Genomic DNA, 22,007 nt, shown 5'->3' with positions numbered 1-22,007 from the left:
CGCGGGTGGTGACTGAGCCCCGTGTCCCCGCTCCCAGGAGCGACTCGGCCTGTTGACTTGCCCACGCTTGCTCTTTGGACTTCCACCCACTGCACTCCGGCCACAGTTCCTCGTCAGCACGTTCTGCAGGACAGTAGTACAGTCACGGGACCCCAGGTCAGCACGGGGCCACGGTGCCAGCCGCCCGCGCCAGGCGTCCGCGGCCGCCCTTCTCCCCTCGTGTTTGCACCCCTGCCTCAGGCCGTGTGCACCTTGTTTGCCCCTCCTAGGGAACTTGCTTGAGTTTTCTTACCACTGGTGATGGACACTGACGTCTGATGGGGAGAGACAGCTGTGGTAAAAAGACGATTTTGACAGTCTCAAAAGCAGGGATAAGAAGTATAAGTCCCCTCAGGGGCCCTGCCAGTCACAGGGACGAGTCACACTGGCTGACAGTGTCTCAGTGCAGAGACATTTTGGTTTTTTGCTAAACAGATAGAAATATTATCCCCTTCGCCTGCTCTTTCTTGGACCGACCCCACGAGTGCCTGGATGAGTGACAGCTGACAACCAGCCTCAGCGTTGGGGCGCAAGAAAGGGTTGGCAGGGAGAGAACACGCACCCCTGAAGGAGGCCGCCTGCACGTTGCCTTGCGGAGGTTCGGGCTCCATAACGCTCTGACTTTTTAAGAGAAGACTCAAAATTTAGGGTTTTGAAGCCCACAGATCTTGTGTTGTGAACTAGTCGGTCTTTGTAAACCATCTGGAAGGTTGGCAGTCTTCCGGGGACCTTTCTGCCCACTAAACTCAACCTGTGAGCCACCAGTGTTCAGCCTCTGCTTCAACTCAGGGGAGAAAAAGCCTGATAGTGTTGTAGGAACTCGATTCTCCAGGGACCTTTCTACCCACTAAACTCAACCTGCGGGCCACCAGAGAGTTCAGCCTCTGCTTCAGCTCAAGGGAGAGAAAGCCCGATAGTGTTGTAGGAACTCGATTCTTCAGCACTTTCTTCTTTGGGCCTGGATGCACCTCTCCTGTCAGACTCCTCCATCCTGCCGCCCATCATGCCCACTCTGACGTGGCCAGCATGACAGGGCGTCTGGGTGGTGGAAGCTGGTGTCTCCCGAGGGTGACAGACTCCCCGCCACCCGCCTCAGATGTCCTGGGAGAGTCGCCCGCTTACCCCAAGCCTGCTCGTCTCAGCACATTCTCCAGGGGCATCAAAGAAGGGAGGTCCGTCAGGATTTTAGGCAAAGTCCATTTTCGTCTTTTAAGCTCCTCTGGGATAGATCATGTCATTAAGTTGAACCCTGGTGTTCGTATTGAACTAGGAAGGGGAAAGGGTCATTGACTCAGTTATCTCAGTTCTCAAGACTCAGTGGTTTGGGTCAGTAGAACTCCGGAGCCCAGTGACCTTTGCTTGGTTTGGACACAAGAGGGCATCAGCAAGCTGATACTCAACCGCTGATCTCCTGGGCTTTTATTCTGTCCCCTTTTTTACGGTTTGTACTGAAGGTGGGGCTTGTGTAGGAGGTTTCCAGTTAATGGTCTGAAGTCCTGCAGGAAGGCCTCCCCTCACAGGGGTGAACAGGGGCCAGGTGCCAGCGTTTCAGAACTAGAAGGAACCTTAGACACACCCTCGTCCGCCTCACCCCATCAGAGGCCAGACTGAGGCCGGAGGAGCCCAGTGACAGCGCTGGCCGTCGGTGACAGCTCTGGGCGTGGAAGCTGTGCTCCTGGCCCCTGCCTCACCTCCCCGCCCGCCTCGCCTCCCCGCTCCGGGCACAGATGGACTCTCGAGAGAGGGCAGTGGGGGCAGTAGGAGGTGTGGCAGAGGAGGCAGTGAATGCCTCTCTGCAGTATTTCAGAAGGAGGCTCATGTGGGGCTGGTCCCTCAAAATTGAGATTTGAGTCCAGCAAACATTCCTGGCGCGCCGGCCGTGAGCTTGACCCTGTGCTAAGGGCTTTCACATGGACCCTCTTGTTCCGTCTGTGTGACACTAACATAGCTCCTAAGTCTCTCTGAGTTAGGCAGGCATTGTTTGGTGCAGGGTGGAGAACCTGCATTTCCTGCAGGACCTGTTAGGATTCTCTCCCCATCCCCTACTCAGCGCCAAGATCATTATCTTACATTTAGGCAGAGTGACTTAAAAGCCCTGGCAGCTGCATGATGACTTCCTGTTTTTCTCTTCTTTTCATCCAACTTAATGGTTTTCACATTTCATAGGCATAAAAAGTCCTTTTCAGGACCATGCACTCAAAATCGAGTTCTTGTTCCTTCAGGGGACTTCAGAGGTAATTTTTCTTCCTTGCTCACTCACTTTGGAGCCTACCTCCTGAGTAAGACGGGGGGCCCTCGTGACCCTGTCCTTGGGGGTGCCATGCATGAGAGGACAGACGTGGCAGCTGATTTGTAACCTGTTCTGGGACAGTTCTGAAGACACGGGTTTGTCCCTGGTTAAGCTGTGGGGCTTCTCACGCCAGGCCAAAGGACTACCCCTGGGCCCTGTCCTGTCCCAAGCACTGTTTTTTAGAGTCACCGCTCTGAAGTGAAAGCCTAAGCAACTTGCCCGTCAGTACCCACATGCACGGAATCCATTCAATGACAGGATCAGGCAGCAGGAAGACCTCAGCAGATCAGAACCAAGAGAGAAACTGAGCGTGGTGATTTATCTAGCAGAACACTGACGTCACATCCTAGGTTCCGAACAGGGATACGTGCCCGATGGCTCCGTCTCGGGCGTGGACTGCAAGCCGGAGGTGCTGAGGTTTCTCTTCCCACTGCCCCTGCCCTCCCCTAGGCCCAGCATCACCCCTGCACCCATCTCCCCACTTCCCACCAGCCCTCGGCTTTGCTTCCAAAAGAAAATCTTCCTAAGACAGAAAGCCAGCCGTGTCACTCTCTGCCTCAACCCTTCTGTGGCTCCGCAGTGCCCTCGGGTTCTAACCTAAACTTCTCAGCAGGACTCACAGCCTCTCCTGATCTGGGCAGAGGTACCAGGAGTTGAGCGGTGAGGGACTTTTATTCACCTCCCAGAATTCACCTTGTCTTTGTCTCTCTCATCCTGATGACCGAGAGCTTGTCGTCACGCGTCTGGTCCAGTTTGTCCATCTCACTGCTAGGCACCCTCCCGAGGGCAGTCTCCCCTTGCCCAGGAGTGGGAAAGCCACATCCCCCAAAGTGAATTCCTCTTCTACCAGGCTCTCCTCATGCCCCTGTGCTTCTTGACACGTTTAGTAATGACGCCTGGAGGGCTGCACTCGGGGGAGACGGAGCTTTGAGGAGTGAGCCCTGAATTACGCAGGGGGCCTTGGTTCCTGATGGACTGTAATTCTGCCCCTGCAGGACGGCTACGAGCAGCTCCGGCAGCTCTCGCAGCACGCCATGAAGGGCGTCATCCGCGTCAAGTTTGTCAACGACCTCGGGGTGGACGAGGCCGGGATTGATCAAGACGGTGTTTTCAAGGAGTTCTTGGAAGAGATAATCAAGAGAGTGTTCGACCCAGCGCTCAATCTATTCAAGGTATTTAAAGGGCATGAGCACGCAATGGACGGCAGCCAGATTCAAGGTGACAGATGAAAAGTGGAGGCATTTCACCTCCCTGCCCCTCCCCATCCTTCTGCCTTGCAGACGACCAGTGGAGACGAGAGACTCTACCCTTCGCCCACGTCCTACATCCATGAGAATTACCTACAGCTCTTTGAGTTTGTGGGCAAGATGCTGGGGAAGGCGGTGTACGAGGTAAACATCTTAAGGACCATTGAGCTGAAATGGAAAATAAAATGTTGTAAGTACGGAGAGCTTCGTATATGTGGAGGTGACCAGACGCACGTAATGGCGATTACCCGTCATGAAGATCAAGTCAAGGACAGGGACAGGGACCAGCACCAGCCATGTTCTTAGCAGTGAGGTAGTGGATAAGAGCTGGTTGTCGGTCGCTGTAGGTAGGAAATGAGCTGATACAGGTGAACGCCTCCTCTGGCAGGTCAGGGCTGCCAGCGTCACTGTTACCAGAAGGGAGGGTGTCTGAGCTTTGGCTCCTCGATGTCATGGATTTGGGGTGGTGTGGACTTCCCAGCCACCCTGGGAGCCCACCTGGCTCCTGGTCCCCCTCTCCTGAGACCCTCCTCCCCCCAGCCATCGGAACTGCCTCCAGGTGGTGCTGGGTCCCCAGCCCTTCTGGTCCTGCTCCCCAGGAAGGAAGTAAAGCTCCCGCTCCAGCCCATCACCGCCTGTCCTCGTGGCCTTGTCAGTGGACTCCAGAGGGGCAGGGGACCATTCCCTTCTCACCCCAGGGGCTGACCCCTGAGCCACACTCACATCCTACCCCTCACAGAGGCCAGGGAGGCCAGGACACCCTCCAGAGGCATAGCCCGCTGCAGGCCCGGCTGAGAAAGGAGGCCACGTGGGCCAAAAATGCTTTGAGTCTCGAATAATACATCATTCCCCCTGTGTAAACAGCCCCATCCATGGTCTCAGTCCCTGCTATGATGATGTCAGGGGCCCCGTCTGAGTCCAAGTCCCCTCCAGTCCTCCTCCTGCCTGACCCGGTTAGGTGGCCTTCTCTGTGCTTCCCTTTCCACATCTGCAAAATGGTAACACTTCTCAGTTGATCCCCCTCTTTTTCTTTTTTTTACAAAACAAGCAAGCAAAATCCGAAGGCCCCTCCTGGTCGTTTGCCGTGTTTTTTTCCTTCAAATGTGTAGCTTTGACGAGACCCAGAAGCATCTGGGCCAGCTGAAGGCACGACTTCCTGGCTTTGTAAACGTCCTCCCCCACTTCCCAGGCCTAGTCTCTGCCTCCTCCCTCTCCAGCAGCAAGGACACCCCAGGCCCAGTGAGGAGCGGCCTGCATTCACTCACTTGCCCCTCGTGATCCTCAGGACAGGGTGTCGCAAAGTCAGCCTGCCTCTCCCCTCTCCGTCTCCCTGGTCCGCACACTCCCAGTGTCTGCAGGGGCCTCCCAACCGTTCCCCACAGGAAGTACAGATCCGAACGTCCCTGCCGGGAGCCCTCCCAGGCCTCGGGAGAGAATCCAGGCTCCGGGAGGCTCGTGAGCACTTCCCCGTCGGGCCCTCCTGCCTCCCTGGCCTCCCCGCTCACCCCCTCCCTCACACACCCTCCTGTGGCCAGACCTCATCGCAGCCCTGGAGCACACCTGCGGGCCTTGTACTCAGGGCCTCACACTCAGCTACCCTTCCTTCTGGAAGCATTCCCCCACCCGGCTTGGTTAACCCTTGAAGCTGAGGCTCTGCTGGCACGCATTTACAGATGAGCAAGCTGGTGCCCCGTGACCTGGCAGCTGGGGTTTGATGCCTGAGCTGTGCGGTTGCAGAGCCGAGGCCCTCAACCACTGTGCCATGAGGTCCCCAGGAGGCACTCGGCGGTGTTGTAAGTGCTAGGGGGCATCGTCGTCCAGAGCAAACATCTCGGCAGTGTTTAGAGGTGTCACTGGGGCCCTCGGAGCCCCCTCTGCAGCCCGAGCAGCCCTGATGAGGTCATAAGATGGGGTCCCGGGCAGCAGGTGGCAGCTCCCGCCTCCTCTCTGGCAGGGAATCGTGGTCGACGTGCCCTTCGCGTCCTTCTTCCTGAGCCAGCTGCTCGGGCACCACCACAGCGTCTTCTACAGCTCTGTGGATGAGCTGCCCTCTCTGGACTCAGAGTTCTACAAAAACCTCACATCCATCAAGGTCAGTGTGGAAGGCAGAATGGCCTGGCTGAGTACCCGTAGGGACTCAGGGAAGGGATGCCCACAGGCAGGCTCCAGCTCTGCCCAGCTGTCATGGGAGGCATGGGATCACCTGCCATGGGGAAGTGGCCCACTCCCTAGTCGTGGCAGGCCCCTGTGTCCTGAGCACTTTCTCCCGAGACTGACACTCACAGCCTCTTTCCTGCAGGGGATGAGGGGCCCCTTCCTCTGCTTCAAGTCTCATGGCAGCCACAGTGGTAGCCGTCCAAGCAGACGTCGTCAGAGGAGAGTGTTAAAGCCGTCAGGGATGTAGGACTCACCAGCCCCTACGTTGTCCCTTTCTCTGTTGCTTTAGCGGTACGATGGGGACATCGCTGACTTGGGCCTGACGCTGTCGTATGATGAGGATGTCATGGGTCAGGTACGTGGGCTTCTCTGGCCGGGCTTTCTGCTCCCTTCCTCCTCTGGCTCCCTGAGACCTGCCCTCAGTTCAGTTCAGTCACTCAGTCGTGTCCGACTCTGCGACCCCACGGACTGCAGCACACCAGGCTTCCCTGATCATCACCAACTCCCGGAGTTTACTCAAACTCATGTCCGTTGAGTCGGTGATGCCATCCAACCATCTCATCCTCTTGTCATCCCCTTCTCCTCCTTCCTTCAATCTTTCCCAGCATCATTCGTATCAGGTGGCCAAAGTATTGGAGTTTCAGTTTCAGCATCAGTCCTTCCAATGAATATTCAGGACTGATTTCCTTTAGTTTTGACTGTTTGGATTTCTTTTCTGTCCAAGGGACTCTCAAGAGTCTTCTTCAGCACTACAGTTCAAAAGCATCAACTCTTCGGTGCTCAGCTTTCTTTATAGTCCAACTGTCACTTCCATACATGACTACTGGGAAAACCATCGCTTTGACTAGACGGACCTTTGTTGGCCAAGTAATGTCTCTGCTTTTTAATATGCTGTCTAGGTTGGTCATAGCTTTTCTTCTAAGGAGCAAGGCTGCAGTCACCATCTGCAGTGATTTTGGAGCCCAAGAAAATAAAGTTTCTCACTATTTCCATTGTTTCCCCCATCTATTTGCCATGAAGTGATGGGACCGGATGCCATGATCTTAGTCTTCTGAATGTTGAGTTTTAAGCCAGCTTTTTCGCTTTCCTCTTTCACTTTCATCAAGAGGCTCTTTAGTTCCTCTTCACTTTCTGCCATAAGGGTAGTTGGTGTCATCTGCATTATCTGAGGTTATTGGTATTTCTCCTGGCAATCTTGATTCCAGCTTGTGCTTCATCCAGCCTGGCATTTTGCATGATATACTCTGCAAAGAAGTTAAATAAGCAGGGTGACAGTATACAGCCTTTACATACTCCTTTCCCTATTTGGAACCAGTCTGTTGTTCCATGTTCTAACTGTTGCTTCTTGACCTGCATACAGATTTTTCAGGAGGCAGGTCAGGTGATCTGGTATTCCCATCTCTTGAAGAATTTTCCACAGTTTGTTGTGATCTGCATATTCAGAGGCTTTTGTGTAGTCAGTAAAGTAGAAGTAGATGTTTTTCTGGAACTCTCTTGCTTTTTCGATGATCCAGGGGATGTTGGCAATTTAATCTCTGGTTCCTCTGCCTTTTCTAAATCCAGCTTGAACATTTGGAAGTTCTCGGTTCACATACTGTTGAAGCCTGGCTTGGAGAATTGCGAGCATTACTTTGCTAGTGTGTGAGATAAGTACAATTGTGCAGTAGTTTCAGCATTCTTTGGCATTGCCTTTCTTTGGGATTGGAATGACAACTAACCTTTTCCAGTCCTGTGGCCACTGCTGAGTTTTCCAAATTTGCTGGCATATTGAGTGCAGCACTTTCAGAGCATCATCTTTCAGGATTTGAAATAGCTCAACTGGAATTCCATCACCTCCACTAGCTCTGTTCATAGTGATGCTTTCTAAGGCCCACTTGACTTCGCATTCCAGGATGTCTGGCTCTAGGTGAGTGATCACACCATTGTGATTATCTGGGTTGTGAAGACTTTTTTGTACAGTTCTTCTGTGTATTCTTGTCACCTCTTCTTAATATCTTCTACTTTTGTTAGGTCCATACCATTTCTGTCTTTATTGTGCCCATCTTTGTATGAAATGTTCCTTGGTATCTCTAATTTTCTTGAAGAGATCTCTATAGTCTTTCCCATTCTATTATTTTCCTCTATTTCTTTGCATTGATCCCTGAGGAAGGCCTTATCTCTGCTTGCTATTCTTTGGAACTCTGCATTCGAATGGGTATATCTTTTTCTCCTTTGCCTTTAGCTTTTCTTTTCTCAGCTATTTATAAGGCCTCCTCAGACAGCCATTTTGCTTTTTTGCATTTCTTTTTTTTGGGGATGGTCTTGATCCACGTCTCCTGTACAGTGTCACGAACCTCCGTCTATAGTTCATCAGGCACTCTGTCTATCAGATCTAGTCCCTTAAATCTATTTCTCACTTCTACTGTATAATTGAAAGGAATTTAATTTAGGTCATACGTGAATGGTCTAGTGTTTTCCCTAGTTTGTTCAATTTAAGTCTGAATTTGGCAATAAGGAGTTCATGATCTGAGCCACAGTTAGCTCTCGGTCTTGAGACCTGCCCTACTCTGGAGACCCACAGACTGGGGCTCTGTCTGTCTGTGCGTCCTTCTCCTCTGCCTGCCCAAACCCCTCTCCTACACTGTCAGGTGGGAGGGCACTCGCCTCCCCTTGCCATGACCCAGCCTAGACCTGCTGGTCCTCCACAGAGACCCTGCTCTACTTCCAGTGCGTTTTGGGGTTATTCTCGAGGGAACAGTGACTCCCGCTTTTTGTTACCATGGTGAGGATTAGCTGTTCCAAACGAAGGATCTGGACTGGGACGGGGCCGAAGCCACCCAACAGGAGGGACCTCTAACAGAATCCTGTCCTTGTTCCTTCTCGGCATGGACAGCAGAGCAGGGAAAAAAAGACCCTTGAAGTTACGGTGGCAGAGGAGCTCCCCGTAGACTCGCTCTGTCTTGCTTTCCCCCACAGGGCTCCCGGCCCCTCCAGTTGGATCCCTGGACCCCTGCACGAGCCCCAGTGTGCATGTGGTCCGAGAGCTGCCCTGGAGCTCGTAGTACGAGGCCAGCTTCCCAGGGCCTTAGCAGGGTCACTGCGTCTCCCTGGGCACACTTTGCTTAGCTCACAAGTGCCACTTGTCAAATGAGTCGTTGCTGGGACCAGCGTCATGCCATCGTATCTCCTAATAGCGCCGCTGTATTCCAGGGCATGGCCAGCATGCCTCCATTTATTTACCCATCTTCTTATGCTCTTCACTAACACGTTCCCCTCCACGACACCCCGGAGCCTTAATCCACACGGGTGAACGAGGATGAGATGAGAAGGAGCCTTTCCTATTGATCAGGCAGGGCCTGCTTGTTGATATTTGAGCCCTGGCTTTCTGTGGAAATTATTGTTCCCACACATGACTCATCTTCCTCCTGGGATTATTATGGATGTCAGCGTCGCGCCTTTCGTCTTCGGGAAGTCGTATTTCCTCATTAGAAATCTCTTGAGTAATTGCTCCCCTTCCTCTCCTCCAGCTTGTTTGCCATGAACTGGTTCCTGGAGGGAAGACCATTCCTGTTACAAATGAAAATAAGTGAGTATGGCAATTAAGTTTTTAAGGTCACCACTTGAAAGGACTTCATTCTGGCTCTCCAGGCTTACTTTGATAATTTATTAAGATAGATCGAAGTAGAAAGAGGCCATAAATATCATAATGGAATTTACTGGTTACAGTTCATAGGCCGAAGTCGTATTAAATTCGATTTGCAGAATAAGAATTGACAATTTATTTTTTTGCAGTAGCACTTCTAAGGTCAGAGGCACCCAGGCAGCGGTGTTGCTAGGAATTTAATGACGGCTGTAGGTGCAGACAGATGGGTTCTGAGCCGTTTGGGTGTGTGGTCCTGAACCCAGAGGGCGCAGAGGTGGAAAGACTCCTCGAAGGAGGAGATCATTTTGGAACAAGGGTGTGTGGCCATGGTATAGAACGCTATTCTCAAAGACAGCAGCGATGAACTCAGATGCAGCAGGCAGGGCCTCATCCTGGGGAGACCCAGGGCGAGGCAGCCTTGGCCCAGAAAGCAGCCTTTTATGAGTCTGTCAGCAGTGGTCCCTCAGAGCAAAGCCCCTCCAGGCATGTGTGCACCCAGCCCGTCCTCGCCTAATTGATCGCAGGGCCCGGCACAGGGAGTCGCTGTTGGCCCTTCTGTCAGTCCGCCACTCTCCTCCTGTCAGCAGGCTTAGCTGAGCGTCTGAACTGCTCATCTGAGCTTTGCTGTCTTCGGTGACGGGTGAGAGCTTAGCCCTGCCCGGTAAGTCACGGGGATCAGATGCGCGTCACAGCTGCTGTCCCAAGCATCACGTCCCTCTCGGGTCGGATCGGTTAGTCCCCGCGCTCGGGTAGCTTTTATTTATTTAGACTGTCAGTACAGCAGACTGAATTATCATCACGATTGATTGATTCTCGTCATGCAGTTTTGGCTCTTGGCCTCAGGGCCTTCGTGTGACAAAAGCTGAGAAAGATCAGGGACCACAGGGTGGGAGGAAGATACCTGGGGGTGTCAGAGAGCAGGGTGGGTCCTGAGCCTGCCTGCCATGTGCCTGCAACCATCCCTCCAGAGGATTTCACAGAAGAGCACACGCAGAGTATCTTCTGGGATGTCTCTTGCCACAGAGGGCCTTAATAAATGAGAGCAGTGACCCCACCATCGTCACGTGTATCCCCCCTCAGGAGGGCCCTGTTTTGCCAGGCGTGGCACGGGGGTGATGGTCAGAGCTGTATGTCCAGCAGCCAGTGGAGGTGGGTTGATGCAGTCAGAGTGAGGTTCCTGTCCTGCCTAGAAACCTACGTGGAAGGTCATTTCACAAACTCTTCCCTGTTCTTAGCATAAAACCTCAGTAGGTTTTATGAGGGCAAGGGCATTCCGTTTTGCAGGCTCTTTAAAAGGCCTGGCATCACCAGGACCCACTTCTTCAGGGGGAGGCCTGATCTTGCACTTCCTGGGTGTTCGCCAGGAAAGTCTCGCAGGCTCCCTGCCTCTCTTTTGGAAAAAGGAAAACTGTCAATCACCAGCTTCAACGAGCCCATGAAAGGAGTAGCAGTGATAGAAAAAGTCATGTTTAAGTGTATCACGTGCAGGCTTGCCAATGGAAGCTTTTTTCCTTAATGTTTATTTGGGTTGCTGTGTAGGCTTTTCTCTAGTTGTGGCGCCTGGGAACTGCTCTCTAGTTGCAGTATACGCACTTCTCATTGCGGTGGCTTCTCCTGTTACAGAGCACAGGCTTTAGGCGCGCTGGCTTTAGTAGTGGCGGCACATGGGCTCAGCAGTTGTGGCGCGGGGGCTTAGTTGCCCCGAGGCATGTGGGATCCTCCCAGATCAGGGATCGAACCCACGTCTCCTACATTGGCCGGTGTATTCTTTACCACTGAGCCACCAGGGAAGCCCCTGGAAGCTTTTTTAAAACAGGAACATTTCCAAGGTCAGTAACTCAGATCTGTGCATCATGGGGTAAACAGATTTATTTGGACTGTACAGATTTGGAATGTTGAGAGTTGCCCCTGGGCTGGGCTCACGGTCTTCCGTCTCTGAGTATATGGTTTGCTAAGAAATCGGCCGTGCTGGCAAGCCTGTAGGAGCGCTGTCCCCTGGCCTGAGGCGTTGCGTTGTGTCGTGAGCTGCACCTGCCGCTAGGAACCCTTGCTGGTGCTCTGACTTCTCCCTAAGCCTAATCGTCAGCCAGCTGCATGTGGTTAAAACTTTCCGCAGCCCTGCCTTCTCATGGCCTGGACTCTGTCCAGTCTAGGAAGATTTTGACCGAAGTTTCTTTTCTTTTCTTATTTTATTTATTTGGCTCCACCAGGTCTTAGTTGTGGCACGCGGGATCTTCTGTTGCAGATACGGTATCTAGTTCCCTGACCAGGGATTGAATCCTGGCCCCCTGCACTGGGAGCTTGGAGTCTTGGCCACTGGACCACCATGGACATCCCCTAAAGTTTCAGCATGAAACAGTTTTTCTCTGGAGAACTGAATAGTATCTTAAATGGTTTATGTCCAAAAGGATGAAATGAAATAAAAGTCCCTTTGTACTGAGAAGGGCCCTCTCCTTAGCTGGAGCACGGCTCACTGTGATGCTTGATGGTGGAGTGGTACCCCCTTGTCTGACCTGCTGGCTTGGGGAGGCGCGCAGGAGGTGATGCCCTTGACACCGAGGCTGTCCCGGTGGCCGGCCATGGCCTGTCCAGGAGAGCTGTCGTCCTCGTCGCTGTTGTCCTGGTGAAATGCCCTGGCGCTCCTTGTGTTTGTGTAAGAGACGCTTCAGAGCTGACCGACTCGTCTTCCAGCCCATGGTCAGCCTCCCGCCCTGCCCCGTTAATTTCCGTTGTTTTCCCCTGTTGGTGACAGAATTAGCTACATCCATCTGATGGCCCACTTTCGAATGCACACGCAAATCAAGAACCAGACAGCTGCCCTCATTAGCGGCTTCCGTTCCATCATCAAGCCTGAGTGGATCCGGATGTTCTCGACTCCTGAGCTGCAGCGACTCATCTCTGGGGACAATGCTGAGATCGATCTGGAAGATCTGAAGTAAGGAGCGAGTGCGGGGGGCAAGAGTGAGATTCTTAGGCCTCCCAGAAAGCACGCTGCTCCTTCACCGGGCTCCTTTTGGAGGGTTCTCAGGGTCCTGCTTCCAGAGAGACTCCGCCTCCCTGATCTTGCCTTCCCTGTGAACTGCTTTGGAAGAAAAGCTCAAAACCCTTGTCTCTCTGGAGACTAAGAAGGGGAAGCAGAGTCTGAGGCTGTGGTGGGGGGGCTCTCCGAAGTCCTGGGAGACAGATTCAGGGTCTCCTGTCAGCTTCTGCTGGGGAGCACCAGGGCCTGCCACGCAACACTCTGCCCATTGGGCTTTCGGGACCAGGGGTTATGAAGGCATGAACTTCTGACATAAGAGCAGTTGGTCGTCATCCAGGCCGGGCAGAGTTCACTGTGCCGCTTGTCTGAATTCCATGCCTGCCTGTGTCTGCACGCGCCCGGCAGCGTGTGTGGCTGAGCCCTTGTCTGTGTTGTTTTCAGGAAGCACACGGTGTACTACGGAGGTTTCCATGGGAGCCACAGGGTCATCATCTGGCTCTGGGATATCCTTGCCTCTGACTTCACGCCCGAAGAGAGAGCCATGTTTCTGAAGGTAGTTTATACGTTACCTCTGTGTTCATGGGGCCATCGTCCCAGAAGCTAATTATCAGGAGAATCAGTTTTTCCAGGGACTTCCCTCATGACCCAGTGGCTAAGACCCTGTCCTCCCAATGCAGGGGGCCTGGGTTCAATCCCTGGTCAGAGAGCTAGATCCCACATGCCACAACTAAGAGCTGCTGCAGCCAAGTAAATAAAAATTTTTAAAAATCACACCTATTGGAAAAAAAGAGAGAATCAGTTTTTCTAACAGGGCCTCTTGTAAGCATCAGTCTCTGCCAACCTATAGCATGGCTCCCCCGCCTCCTAGGAAGAGGAAAGCAGGTCTCTACTAAGCATGCACTCACGCCCCTCACTGCGGGTGAGTTTGTGTCTCTCGGTGGCCTGTCCCCGTACCTGCAGTCCCTCGTCCTGGGCTTGCACTTTTCTGTGGCTGCAGACACTGAGGAGGGGTTGGGGGCGGCCCCAGAACCTTCCGACAGGAGGGGATGTGCCTTCTTGAGACGTAACGATGGCAGAGCCCCACAGCTGCCCCTGCCCTCTGACCCTCCTCCCATCCCAGGAGGCTGACCGCGCCTCCCTCCCTGGAGCAGCCCTGGACGGCCGCAGGCAGCGGGCCCCAGCAGCCCGAACTGGGAGGAGCACAGACTCTTCCCGTGTCTGTCTCCACATCCTTCAGATGGTTGGAGTCATGCAATGCCCGAGGCCTGGTTAGAGGGGATCGGGTTCACAGTGGACTCAGCTCAGGGTGGAAATGCTTCTAAACCAGGTCTGTTGCTACAGTCTTTCTGGTGGAAAACACAGGATATTAGGCTAGTAATATATCTTGTCAATAGTTTTTGTAAAAACGGCTTTTGAAGCACGACACACAAACTTCTTGGACGGTCTCAGGAATCTCACTACCATTTATAACATTGTTTAAATGGGAATCTTTATTTTTAAGACCCAAGCACTCATCTTGCCAGGAAATCTTGACGCCAGCTCAGTGCTGTCAGTAGCAGGCCCCTGGATCCCCTCGAGAAGGGAAAGTGTTGCGCTGATGTCGAACTGAAGAAAGCGAAGGGATTCTTAGGACTTCCCTGGGCAGGGTAGCACTTGGATTTCCGGGCGGGTCGATGCCTCTGTCCAGGTAGGGCTAGTCCTTCATGGAAATGACTCGGGAACTGCTGTCTGAAAGATGCCAAGAATTCCAGGGCGGAAGCAAGGACACGAGGCTGGCCCCACAGCGCCCACTGGGGGCGTCCAGTGCCTTGGTCTACCCTCAGCCTTGCTGGCTCCCAAGGCCAGGTATTGGTCAGCCTGTTGAGAGCTGGTCAGGGGCCAAGCTCACAGGGACAGCCCTGCCACCTGCAGTCATCATGCCAGTGTGCCTGAGCTGCCAAGTGGGCAGGCAGGTGCCAAGCGAGCGAGCTGTTGGTGGCGTGATGCACGTTCTGGAGCCTCAGCCCTCGGCACAGGCCTCTCCCTGCCATGCTTAGCGGGCCCCCTGCCTCCTCCCTCTCCGGTGCTGTCCTTTGGTCACCCCCCATGGACAGCATCTCCCCACTCTGACTCCGGCCCTGCCTTGTGTTGCAGTTTGTGACGAGCTGTTCCCGGCCCCCACTCCTGGGATTCGCCTACCTCAAGCCTCCTTTCTCCATCCGCTGTGTTGAAGTGTCGGATGATCAGGTATACCACTGCTGGGGTAGGGCCAGCCCCACCGACCAGGCAGGGTGCTCACCGGTTGTGTCTACAGGGCGGGCCGCTCTGCGCCTTGGTGCCCCAGGCGGTCCCTTTCTCATGACTCCCTTGGGAAAGAATACCTGTGGGGTATTCTCGTAGCTGCTCGTGCCTCCCTGAACTTTCCAGGTCTGAACTGCAGCGTGGGAGAGGGGTTGGGATGTGGGCTCAGGAATGGGACAAGCTCAGGCCTCAAGTCCAGCTTCTCTACCTTCCAGCTCTGCACACCTGGGCCAGCGGCCAACTTCCTCCTCTGCAGAGGGACAGTGGACGCCCTTGGGGTGACCGCGTCCCGTGTGCCGCTGCCTGACCCACAGTGGGTGCTTGGGTGGTGGCCGTCGTTAGACGTTTCTCACCCCCATGAAAACCCAGGGGTCTCTGAGCAGTCGCTGCTCTCCAAGGTGCCCTGTCTGCACACTGCACCCTCCTCTTAGGTGACACCAAATGACTCTCACCCCCTTATTGAAGGAAGGCCACCCTAGTTACAGTCCGTGCTGCCAAGATCAGGGAGAAAATGCTAGGCTGTTTCAGAAATGTTACCAAAACATGTGGACGGTGAGCGCTCCGGCTCTTTGAGAATTGGTTGACTGATAGTTAGCAGTTGACCAGAAGGCCCTGTTTCTCAGAGCTGCTTCATGCAGGCCCCTCTCTCTGTGGGGCACCTGAGGAGTCAGGCTCGCTTCCCGGGCACCCATCTCTCCAGTTATCCTCCTCGGGGGGACCAGCCTGGCCCTCTCCCAGGGTGCCCCCCTCAACCCGAGGCTGTGGGCTGTGCTTGCTTGCAGGACACGGGGGACACCCTGGGCAGCGTCCTCCGGGGCTTCTTCACCATCCGCAAGCGGGAGCCGGGCGGCCGCCTGCCCACCTCCTCCACCTGCTTCAACCTGCTCAAGCTGCCCAACTACAGCAAGAAGAGCGTCCTGCGGGAGAAGCTACGCTATGCCATCAGCATGAACACGGGCTTCGAGCTCTCCTAGCCCCTGCCCTGCCGACTTGAGGCTCCCAGGCAGCCTCAGCCCTTCTCTATAGCCATGAGATGCCCCTGTGGCCTCAAGAGCTTGGATGCACATGAGGACACGACCCAGCGCTCTCCAGGTGACACTAACGGGAAGCGGGTGTTGGAAATAAACCTCCAGACTCGGCCATCATCGGTCCCTCTTTCCCGCTTTCCAAGGGCCTCGCGCCCGGGCCTGTGACGGCAGCCGGGCTTCTCTTTTTGATAGTCTGGTCTTTTTGTGAGTCTTTCTGGTCCTTAACTTCCTGAGCAAGCCGTGCATGAACAAGTCCCAGGAACCCCCAGGCTCCAGAGTGGTTTTCAGGGCGTGGGCCTGAACCCACCAAGCCAACCAGGCGGGAGATGCTTCCCTTCCGTTTCTGAAAACTCTCAGGTAAGGCCTCGCCACGCCTCTATGCACCCGACAGTCTCGACCTCCGGCCCTTCCGCAGCGGCCTCTCTGCAGCCAGCCAGGCCCGCTGGCTCCCAGGGCAGCAGAGGCACCTGCCAGGGAGACCATGGGGCACCGGGGGCTGGGGGTGCTGTTCCCACCTGGGAGCCCCGTGTTCCCACGGCAGCGGTCCCCTGCCCACTCTCCCCTCAGGGGCTCCCGAGTCCTCGGCGGCCCGCTCCCATCTTGGGCACTCACATCAGCATCCTGAGCTTGGGAGAGAGAACCCGTCAGTCCTGAAGAGCAGCTGCTTCCAGCAGGCGCTGGCTGCTTGTTGGCCACCCTTATAGTCCAGTGAGGGACACACACCAGCTGAAGGTCCCTGTCCCGTCTGGCAGTGGCTTCGCTCCGTAGATGGTAGAAGTCCTCAGAAACGTGGGTCTTGCGCCCCATCCTTCCTCGGCACCGGGAGCCCTTGACGCTGACGGGGGCTCACGAGGCCGAGGAACCGTGAGGGTGCTCCAGGCTGGTGTTTGGTGTTGCGCTTCGTTTTCTTCTCCAACCCGTTGGACTCATCTGCCGTCACCTTCACCTCTGTCACGAGGACTGTGCTCCAGATCCAGGGAATCGAGGCAGAGGCCCTGTTAGTGTCTGTGTAGACAGCCACGCTCCCTCGCCCGCCGCACCCGTGTGTCCCTGCCACCCAGACTGAAGCCAGACGAGAGGTCAGGAGTGCCCGGTCCCTCAGCCCTGCAGAGCCAGTGGAGGGTGCGCCATATAACTCTCCTCCAAGCAGAGAGAGAAAAAAAAAAAAAAACCCTTCCAGAAAGAACCTTCATGTTGGTGGCAAAGCAGGCAGGACTTATCTCTGTGGCCTCTGGCAGGGGGTCTCAGCCAGGTAGTGGCATCCTGCCCAGGCCCAGGCTGGCCCTGTTAGAGCCCCGGTTCTAAAAACCAGAGCGCGTGTTTTCCCTGATGGGAAGACGGCAAGAAATCTAAGGACAGACAGGAATTTGTTATTGTTATTTAAGATACATTAGTAACCTCAGATTCTGTGGACTTGCCCCTGTCTAAACACTCAGTTCCTTTGAAAGTCTCTTCTACACGTGTGTGTCGTGCTCCGGGCAGGTGGGTACATTTATGCCGGGGCCTGAAGGACTGTCAGCCACAGGAAGAGGTCTGCTGTGCGTTCCCTAGGAGGCCGCTGGGCGGGATCGCAGAAGGTGGTTCTGTGCACCACTGTCAGCTCGCTCTTTTGATGAAGAGGGGTAGTCTGTAATTCATTTAACTTCCGGCTGGCAGAATTGCACTAATGAAGCCCCCAACCTGTACTTCTCTAGCTGGTGTTCACAGACACCGTGATGGCTCTTGATGGCTCTGAAAAGTTGTGGGGGATGGGATTGTTTTCATAGATAACTTATGGATTAAAACATGATCAAAGACTTTATTAAATTTGTATTTCAGCACACAGTGGCAGCTTTTTTATTTTCTTGGTCCATGCCTGGTGGCATGTGGGATCTTAGTTCCCCGACCAGGGATTGAACCTACACCCCCTGCAATGGAAGCTCGAGAGTCTGAAACCACTGGACCACCAGGGAAGTCCCTCTGTTCTGTTTCTCATGTCAGGAAGGAGCGCTTTCGACCAAGCTTCTGGAGAGCTGACGATGGGGCATCTGGGGCTTAAAGAGCTCCGAGGCTCCCGTGGTGGGAAGAGGACTCAGGACGAGACAGCAGACAGCCGAGGCCACTGCCTCCCCAGGGTCAGCGCTAGTCACCTTTCAGATAAAGTTCAAGTCCCTTAGGCACACTCCATGTCCCCCACCCCGACCCATCCTTCTCACGCACTCTCCAGAGGCAGCCCCTCCCTGGATCACACGTCTCACCCGGTAACATAATACGGTGACAGGTGTCTGCTGAATCCAGATAATTCGAAAATGCTCAAACTGAGATTTTCCAGCTCCTCTGGGTGTGTTCAGCTTTCCTCCCTTACCAAAGGTTGCAGTTGCAGGCCACGCCAGCCCTGTCTCATCCTGTCACACAAGCCCAGGTTTACACTTGGCAGAAAACCCATCTAACCCTGCCCATCTTTCCAGCTCCTCCTGGGAATTCTCGCTGACTCCTCTGGCCTGGGAGCATCTGAGCATCAGGAGAGGTCTTAAAAGCCTGACAGCTGGGGCACCGCCTCCCGAGAGGAATCGAGAGTAACTCTGAGAAGGGGCTGCTCTCAGGCCCAGACGGGAACCGTGGTTCTCTCCAGCCTTCGGAGCGTGGAGTCAGAATGAAGCAGCCTCCTCATTATAACCCTCATAATGGTTGACATTTGTTGCAAGCACGCTCTTAACAGGCCACAGCTGACTCCCCGAGTCCGGCTGAGTGCAGCTCTGAGGGCGCTGGAGAGACCTGGGGCTTCAGAGCATCTGGACCTGGGTTCGTGTCCAGCTCTGCCTCCCACCAGGTGGGAGGCCGGGGGCAGGGCCCCTTGCTTCTCTGGGCTTCCACTGAATAAGGAGCAAGGCACCCTCCACTGAGAAGGGGAATGAGAAGGGCTTTCTCTCCAGAGCTGTTTTCTGCTGATCTGCTGGGCTCCAGGCCTGGCCCCAGGGGCATGGCTCCTTCTCTGCCCAAGCCCCGACTGAGCTTCGAGCTTCCATGTGCACTCAGGCCAGGCGTCTCCCCAACCCAGGACTCACGGCCACATTCCCTTTGCACTTAGCTCTTGGGAATTTGGGGGTACTGGGGTGAGTCTGTGGGATTACAGATCTTCCACCAAGAAGCCAAATGGCTGGCATCCACTCAGGGACAGCAGAAGCAGTCCTGCTGAAGACGGACCCAGAGGACCCCACAGAGGAGCTGAATCAGAGTGTCATGGACACTCACCTGCACACTGAGTCCCCGGGGAGGTCCTACTTCCGCATGTCTGGCTGATCCACCACGCCACAGACCACACTGGGAGCAAGGGTCAGGGTGCTGTCTTCCACGGCCCAGCCATCAGGCGAAGACCCTGGCCTTGGCATCAGAAACGAGCACAGATCAGCTGAGTGACCCCGGGTAAGTTTCTAACTCCCTGAACCTTCTTGCCTCAGCAGCAAAATCGCCTCAGTAATAGCTGTCTCTGTCCCGAGAACCTCACAGTCAGGAAACGGGCTGTGGGCCCACAGGATGGGTGCTGGGCCCAGCCCGGCCGCCCACTGGCTGTGACCGACTTGACCACCTCTACGAACCTCTGGTTCCTTCTCTGAGAACTGGGTGGAGTGAGGCACTTGAAGAGCATCTTCCTGGTAGCAAATAGTGCACGGGTCAAAAAGAGGGGTTTAAGTAGGAAAGGGCCGATAAAAGAGGCGTTTTTTCATTTTCACTTGGAAAGAGGGTTTCCCCCTTTTTTTGGAGATGGGAAGGGAGGCATCTGGGGCAGAGGAAGCATCCAGACCAGAGGGGTGGAGGTGGGGGGGGGTGGTTAGAACACATCTGTCAGCAAGGACAGGAGTGGGGGCGTCATGCCATGAATGGTGATGATGGTAGCTGTCTCCCCCCGGCCTTCGCCCAGGCCCAGCTCTGTGCTCAGCCCTCTGCACGAGCAGTCACGTTGCATCCACCTGAGGACCCTGGGCCCCGAGGGTCACTGCTCGGTTCTGCAGATGAGGAGGACACAGCTTCAGAGAGGTGGATTCACTTGCCTGAAGCCACACAGCTCAAAAGCACGGGAAGTGGGATTTAGCCCTGCGTCAGCGTGGCCAGGGAGGTCACCCTTCCACCTCCACGGGCCCTGCGGCCATAGGGAAGTGTCCCTGACGGACACCCCATGCGGTGGGGGCTTCCGGGGGTGGGAAAGCCAAGGGGGCTGGAAATCGTGGGGTGCAAACAGACCCGGGGGAGCTTCAGGAGACGGACCCTCCAGCGGCAGGCAGGGGAGCCTGAAGGAGGCAGGAAGAGACAAGTCAGGAGGCGCAGGGACGCTTTGTCCTCCATGGTCCTTTCTGCGGGGAGCTGCCCGTGAGAACGGGGTCCTTTGTCCGAAGGACACAGCTCTGGGAGCTGCCTCAGTCCTTGAGGGTTTGCTTGCAAACATAGCTCTCTGTCCCGCCACCCCAGAGATTAGGCGCTTATTTACTGCAGGCACCTGGAGTTCTGTGCAAACTTCTCACGCACAGAGAAATGTTATCTGGTGTAAGAAATAATAACAGGGAGCCATTCCCATGCTCTCAAGATTTCTTGTGACTGTTTGTAAGATGTATAGGCTAACCAAGAAAAAATGTCAACTGTTTTGTCTCTCTCACGCTTTTCTGTATAAATATGAGATGTTGAATAAAGTTGGTGTCAGACTGCGTCCCTTCGTGGTGACGTGTCTGAACCTCTCGACCCCATCTTTGTAGTCTCTTGCTTTAGTTTCTTTCGTAGCCCCGCCGTGCACGTTCTCGGGACCTGATCGACTTTGCCGGCTGGCTCCGGCACTTTCCCCCTCCCCCTGGCCCTGGCCCCACTGACATCCTGCCCTGCCCGTGGCCCACCCAGAGTCCAGGGAAAGGGGGCGCCACCCACATGGAGCAGTGCAGGGCCACGTGAAGTTGGCCCTGCAGCCTGGGTGGTGTGGTCCCCATTACAGAGGGTGCCAGATGGGCCTGGCAAGCTGGCAGGTGTCCCAGCCCAGGAGGTGGCCCGGGAAACCAGACTGCCAGGGAGTTCAGGCCAAGTCCATTCATCCAGCAAATATTAATAGATACCCAGGACCTACTAGGCTCCAGGCTGGGCTAGGCGCTGGCGGTTCAGGTGGAAGAACGTGGATCCCACCCTGCCCTGCAGCGCTCGCGGTGGGGTTGTGAAAGAAGTGTGACTATCCGAGGAGACCTCGCACAGATTGGTGGCTGTGCCTGCCTGACCCTCCTGCCTCTCTGTTACAGCTTTAGGCTCGTTGCTCCTCCCTCCCTAAAGGGGTTTAGTGAGACATCCAATCCTACCTCTGCTTCCTTGAACCCTCCCCAAAGCACCCAACAGGAGCCCAAGTCCTCTAAGTTCTTTGAGACACCCGCTTCCTGCATCATGTGCTAACTTGCTGACACAAGACAATTTGCCCAACTGTGGGCGCAATCTTAGTCTTTGGCAGGAGGGCACTGTAAATCAAAAACCCAAAAGTGCCCCCCGAACAAAGCTTTTGTCTCAACTAAATGCAGCCTGGCAGGGAGGGGAGCAGGACCTGCTCCTAAAACAGTGGGGAAACAGCCCTCGAGGGAACTGAGACAAACCAGCCCAAGGAAGTGGCTTCTAGAACCATGGCTTCTGGAACCACAGCCTCTGCCCCCAAGAGATCTGCCTGCTACGTGATGGAGGCAGGAGGTTGGAGGTGGGCTGGGGTGGGAGGTGTCAAGCCATTTCTCACCAGCTTTAATCTTAACTTTGCATGTTTTAATGTGAAATGTAATTACAGATTCTAAATTACAGTGACGTGCCCGTCAGGGCTGACTAATCAATTAGTCAGATAGATTTATAAGGATTTCGTTCTCAGATATTCTATGACCCTTGATGTGTTGTCTCAAGGCCCTGAGAAATCCCTTTCCTGCCCTTTTGCTCTTGTGGGGGGGCCGTAGGGTTGAGAGAACCCTAAAAGGCAGCCTGAAGATCCATGCCCACCTCTGAAGTTCCCACCCTTTGGAAATCTGTGAGGGCTTTGGCCCAAGATTCAGAAATGTCAAACACACACGATTTATTCCATTACCTCCATAGCAAGTCATGGCAGACATTACTAATGGATTACCAAACTCGTTCCTGCGGAATCTGGATCCAGCTTCAAGTTCCTTCTTCCCGCAGCCCCTCAGGCAGCCACTGCTGATCAGTCAGACTTGGCGTTGTTTCTTGCTGTCTCTGAGATAAGCCCTGTCTCAGCAGAACAAAGTTGAAAAAAGGAAGCTGGATTCTGCCCTGGAAGGCCCGAAGTCAAGTGGTGGTTTTTCCACTTGCTGACTGCAGCACCTAGGAGTCATTCCTCTACGGGTCAGGGCACCAGCTTGTCCAGGTGAAC

General features: G+C 54.6%; 1 protein-coding gene across 9 annotated transcripts in view; it reads left to right on the top strand.

The window, feature by feature from the left end:
- Window positions 1-17,467, top strand: part of UBE3B (ubiquitin protein ligase E3B) — a 46,453-nt gene extending 28,986 nt beyond the window's left edge. For all 9 annotated transcript variants that reach the window (XM_024977189.2, XM_005217808.5, XM_015475464.3 and 6 more), the window contains 9 exons: window positions 3,325-3,501; window positions 3,610-3,720; window positions 5,531-5,668; window positions 6,023-6,088; window positions 9,240-9,298; window positions 12,108-12,290; window positions 12,777-12,888; window positions 14,469-14,561; window positions 15,398-17,467. In XM_024977189.2, the coding sequence (XP_024832957.1) occupies window positions 3,325-3,501; window positions 3,610-3,720; window positions 5,531-5,668; window positions 6,023-6,088; window positions 9,240-9,298; window positions 12,108-12,290; window positions 12,777-12,888; window positions 14,469-14,561; window positions 15,398-15,589 (1,131 nt within the window). In that variant the 3' untranslated portion in view covers window positions 15,590-17,467. The remainder of the gene's footprint in view (window positions 1-3,324; window positions 3,502-3,609; window positions 3,721-5,530; window positions 5,669-6,022; window positions 6,089-9,239; window positions 9,299-12,107; window positions 12,291-12,776; window positions 12,889-14,468; window positions 14,562-15,397) is intronic.
- Window positions 17,468-22,007: the final 4,540 nt, after the last annotated feature.

This window comes from Bos taurus, chromosome 17, assembly GCF_002263795.3.
Source record: "Bos taurus isolate L1 Dominette 01449 registration number 42190680 breed Hereford chromosome 17, ARS-UCD2.0, whole genome shotgun sequence".
Lineage (NCBI taxonomy): Eukaryota > Metazoa > Chordata > Mammalia > Artiodactyla > Bovidae > Bos > Bos taurus.
The sequence above is the reverse complement of the archived record's forward strand: the minus strand, read 5'-3'. Positions and strand labels throughout refer to the sequence as shown.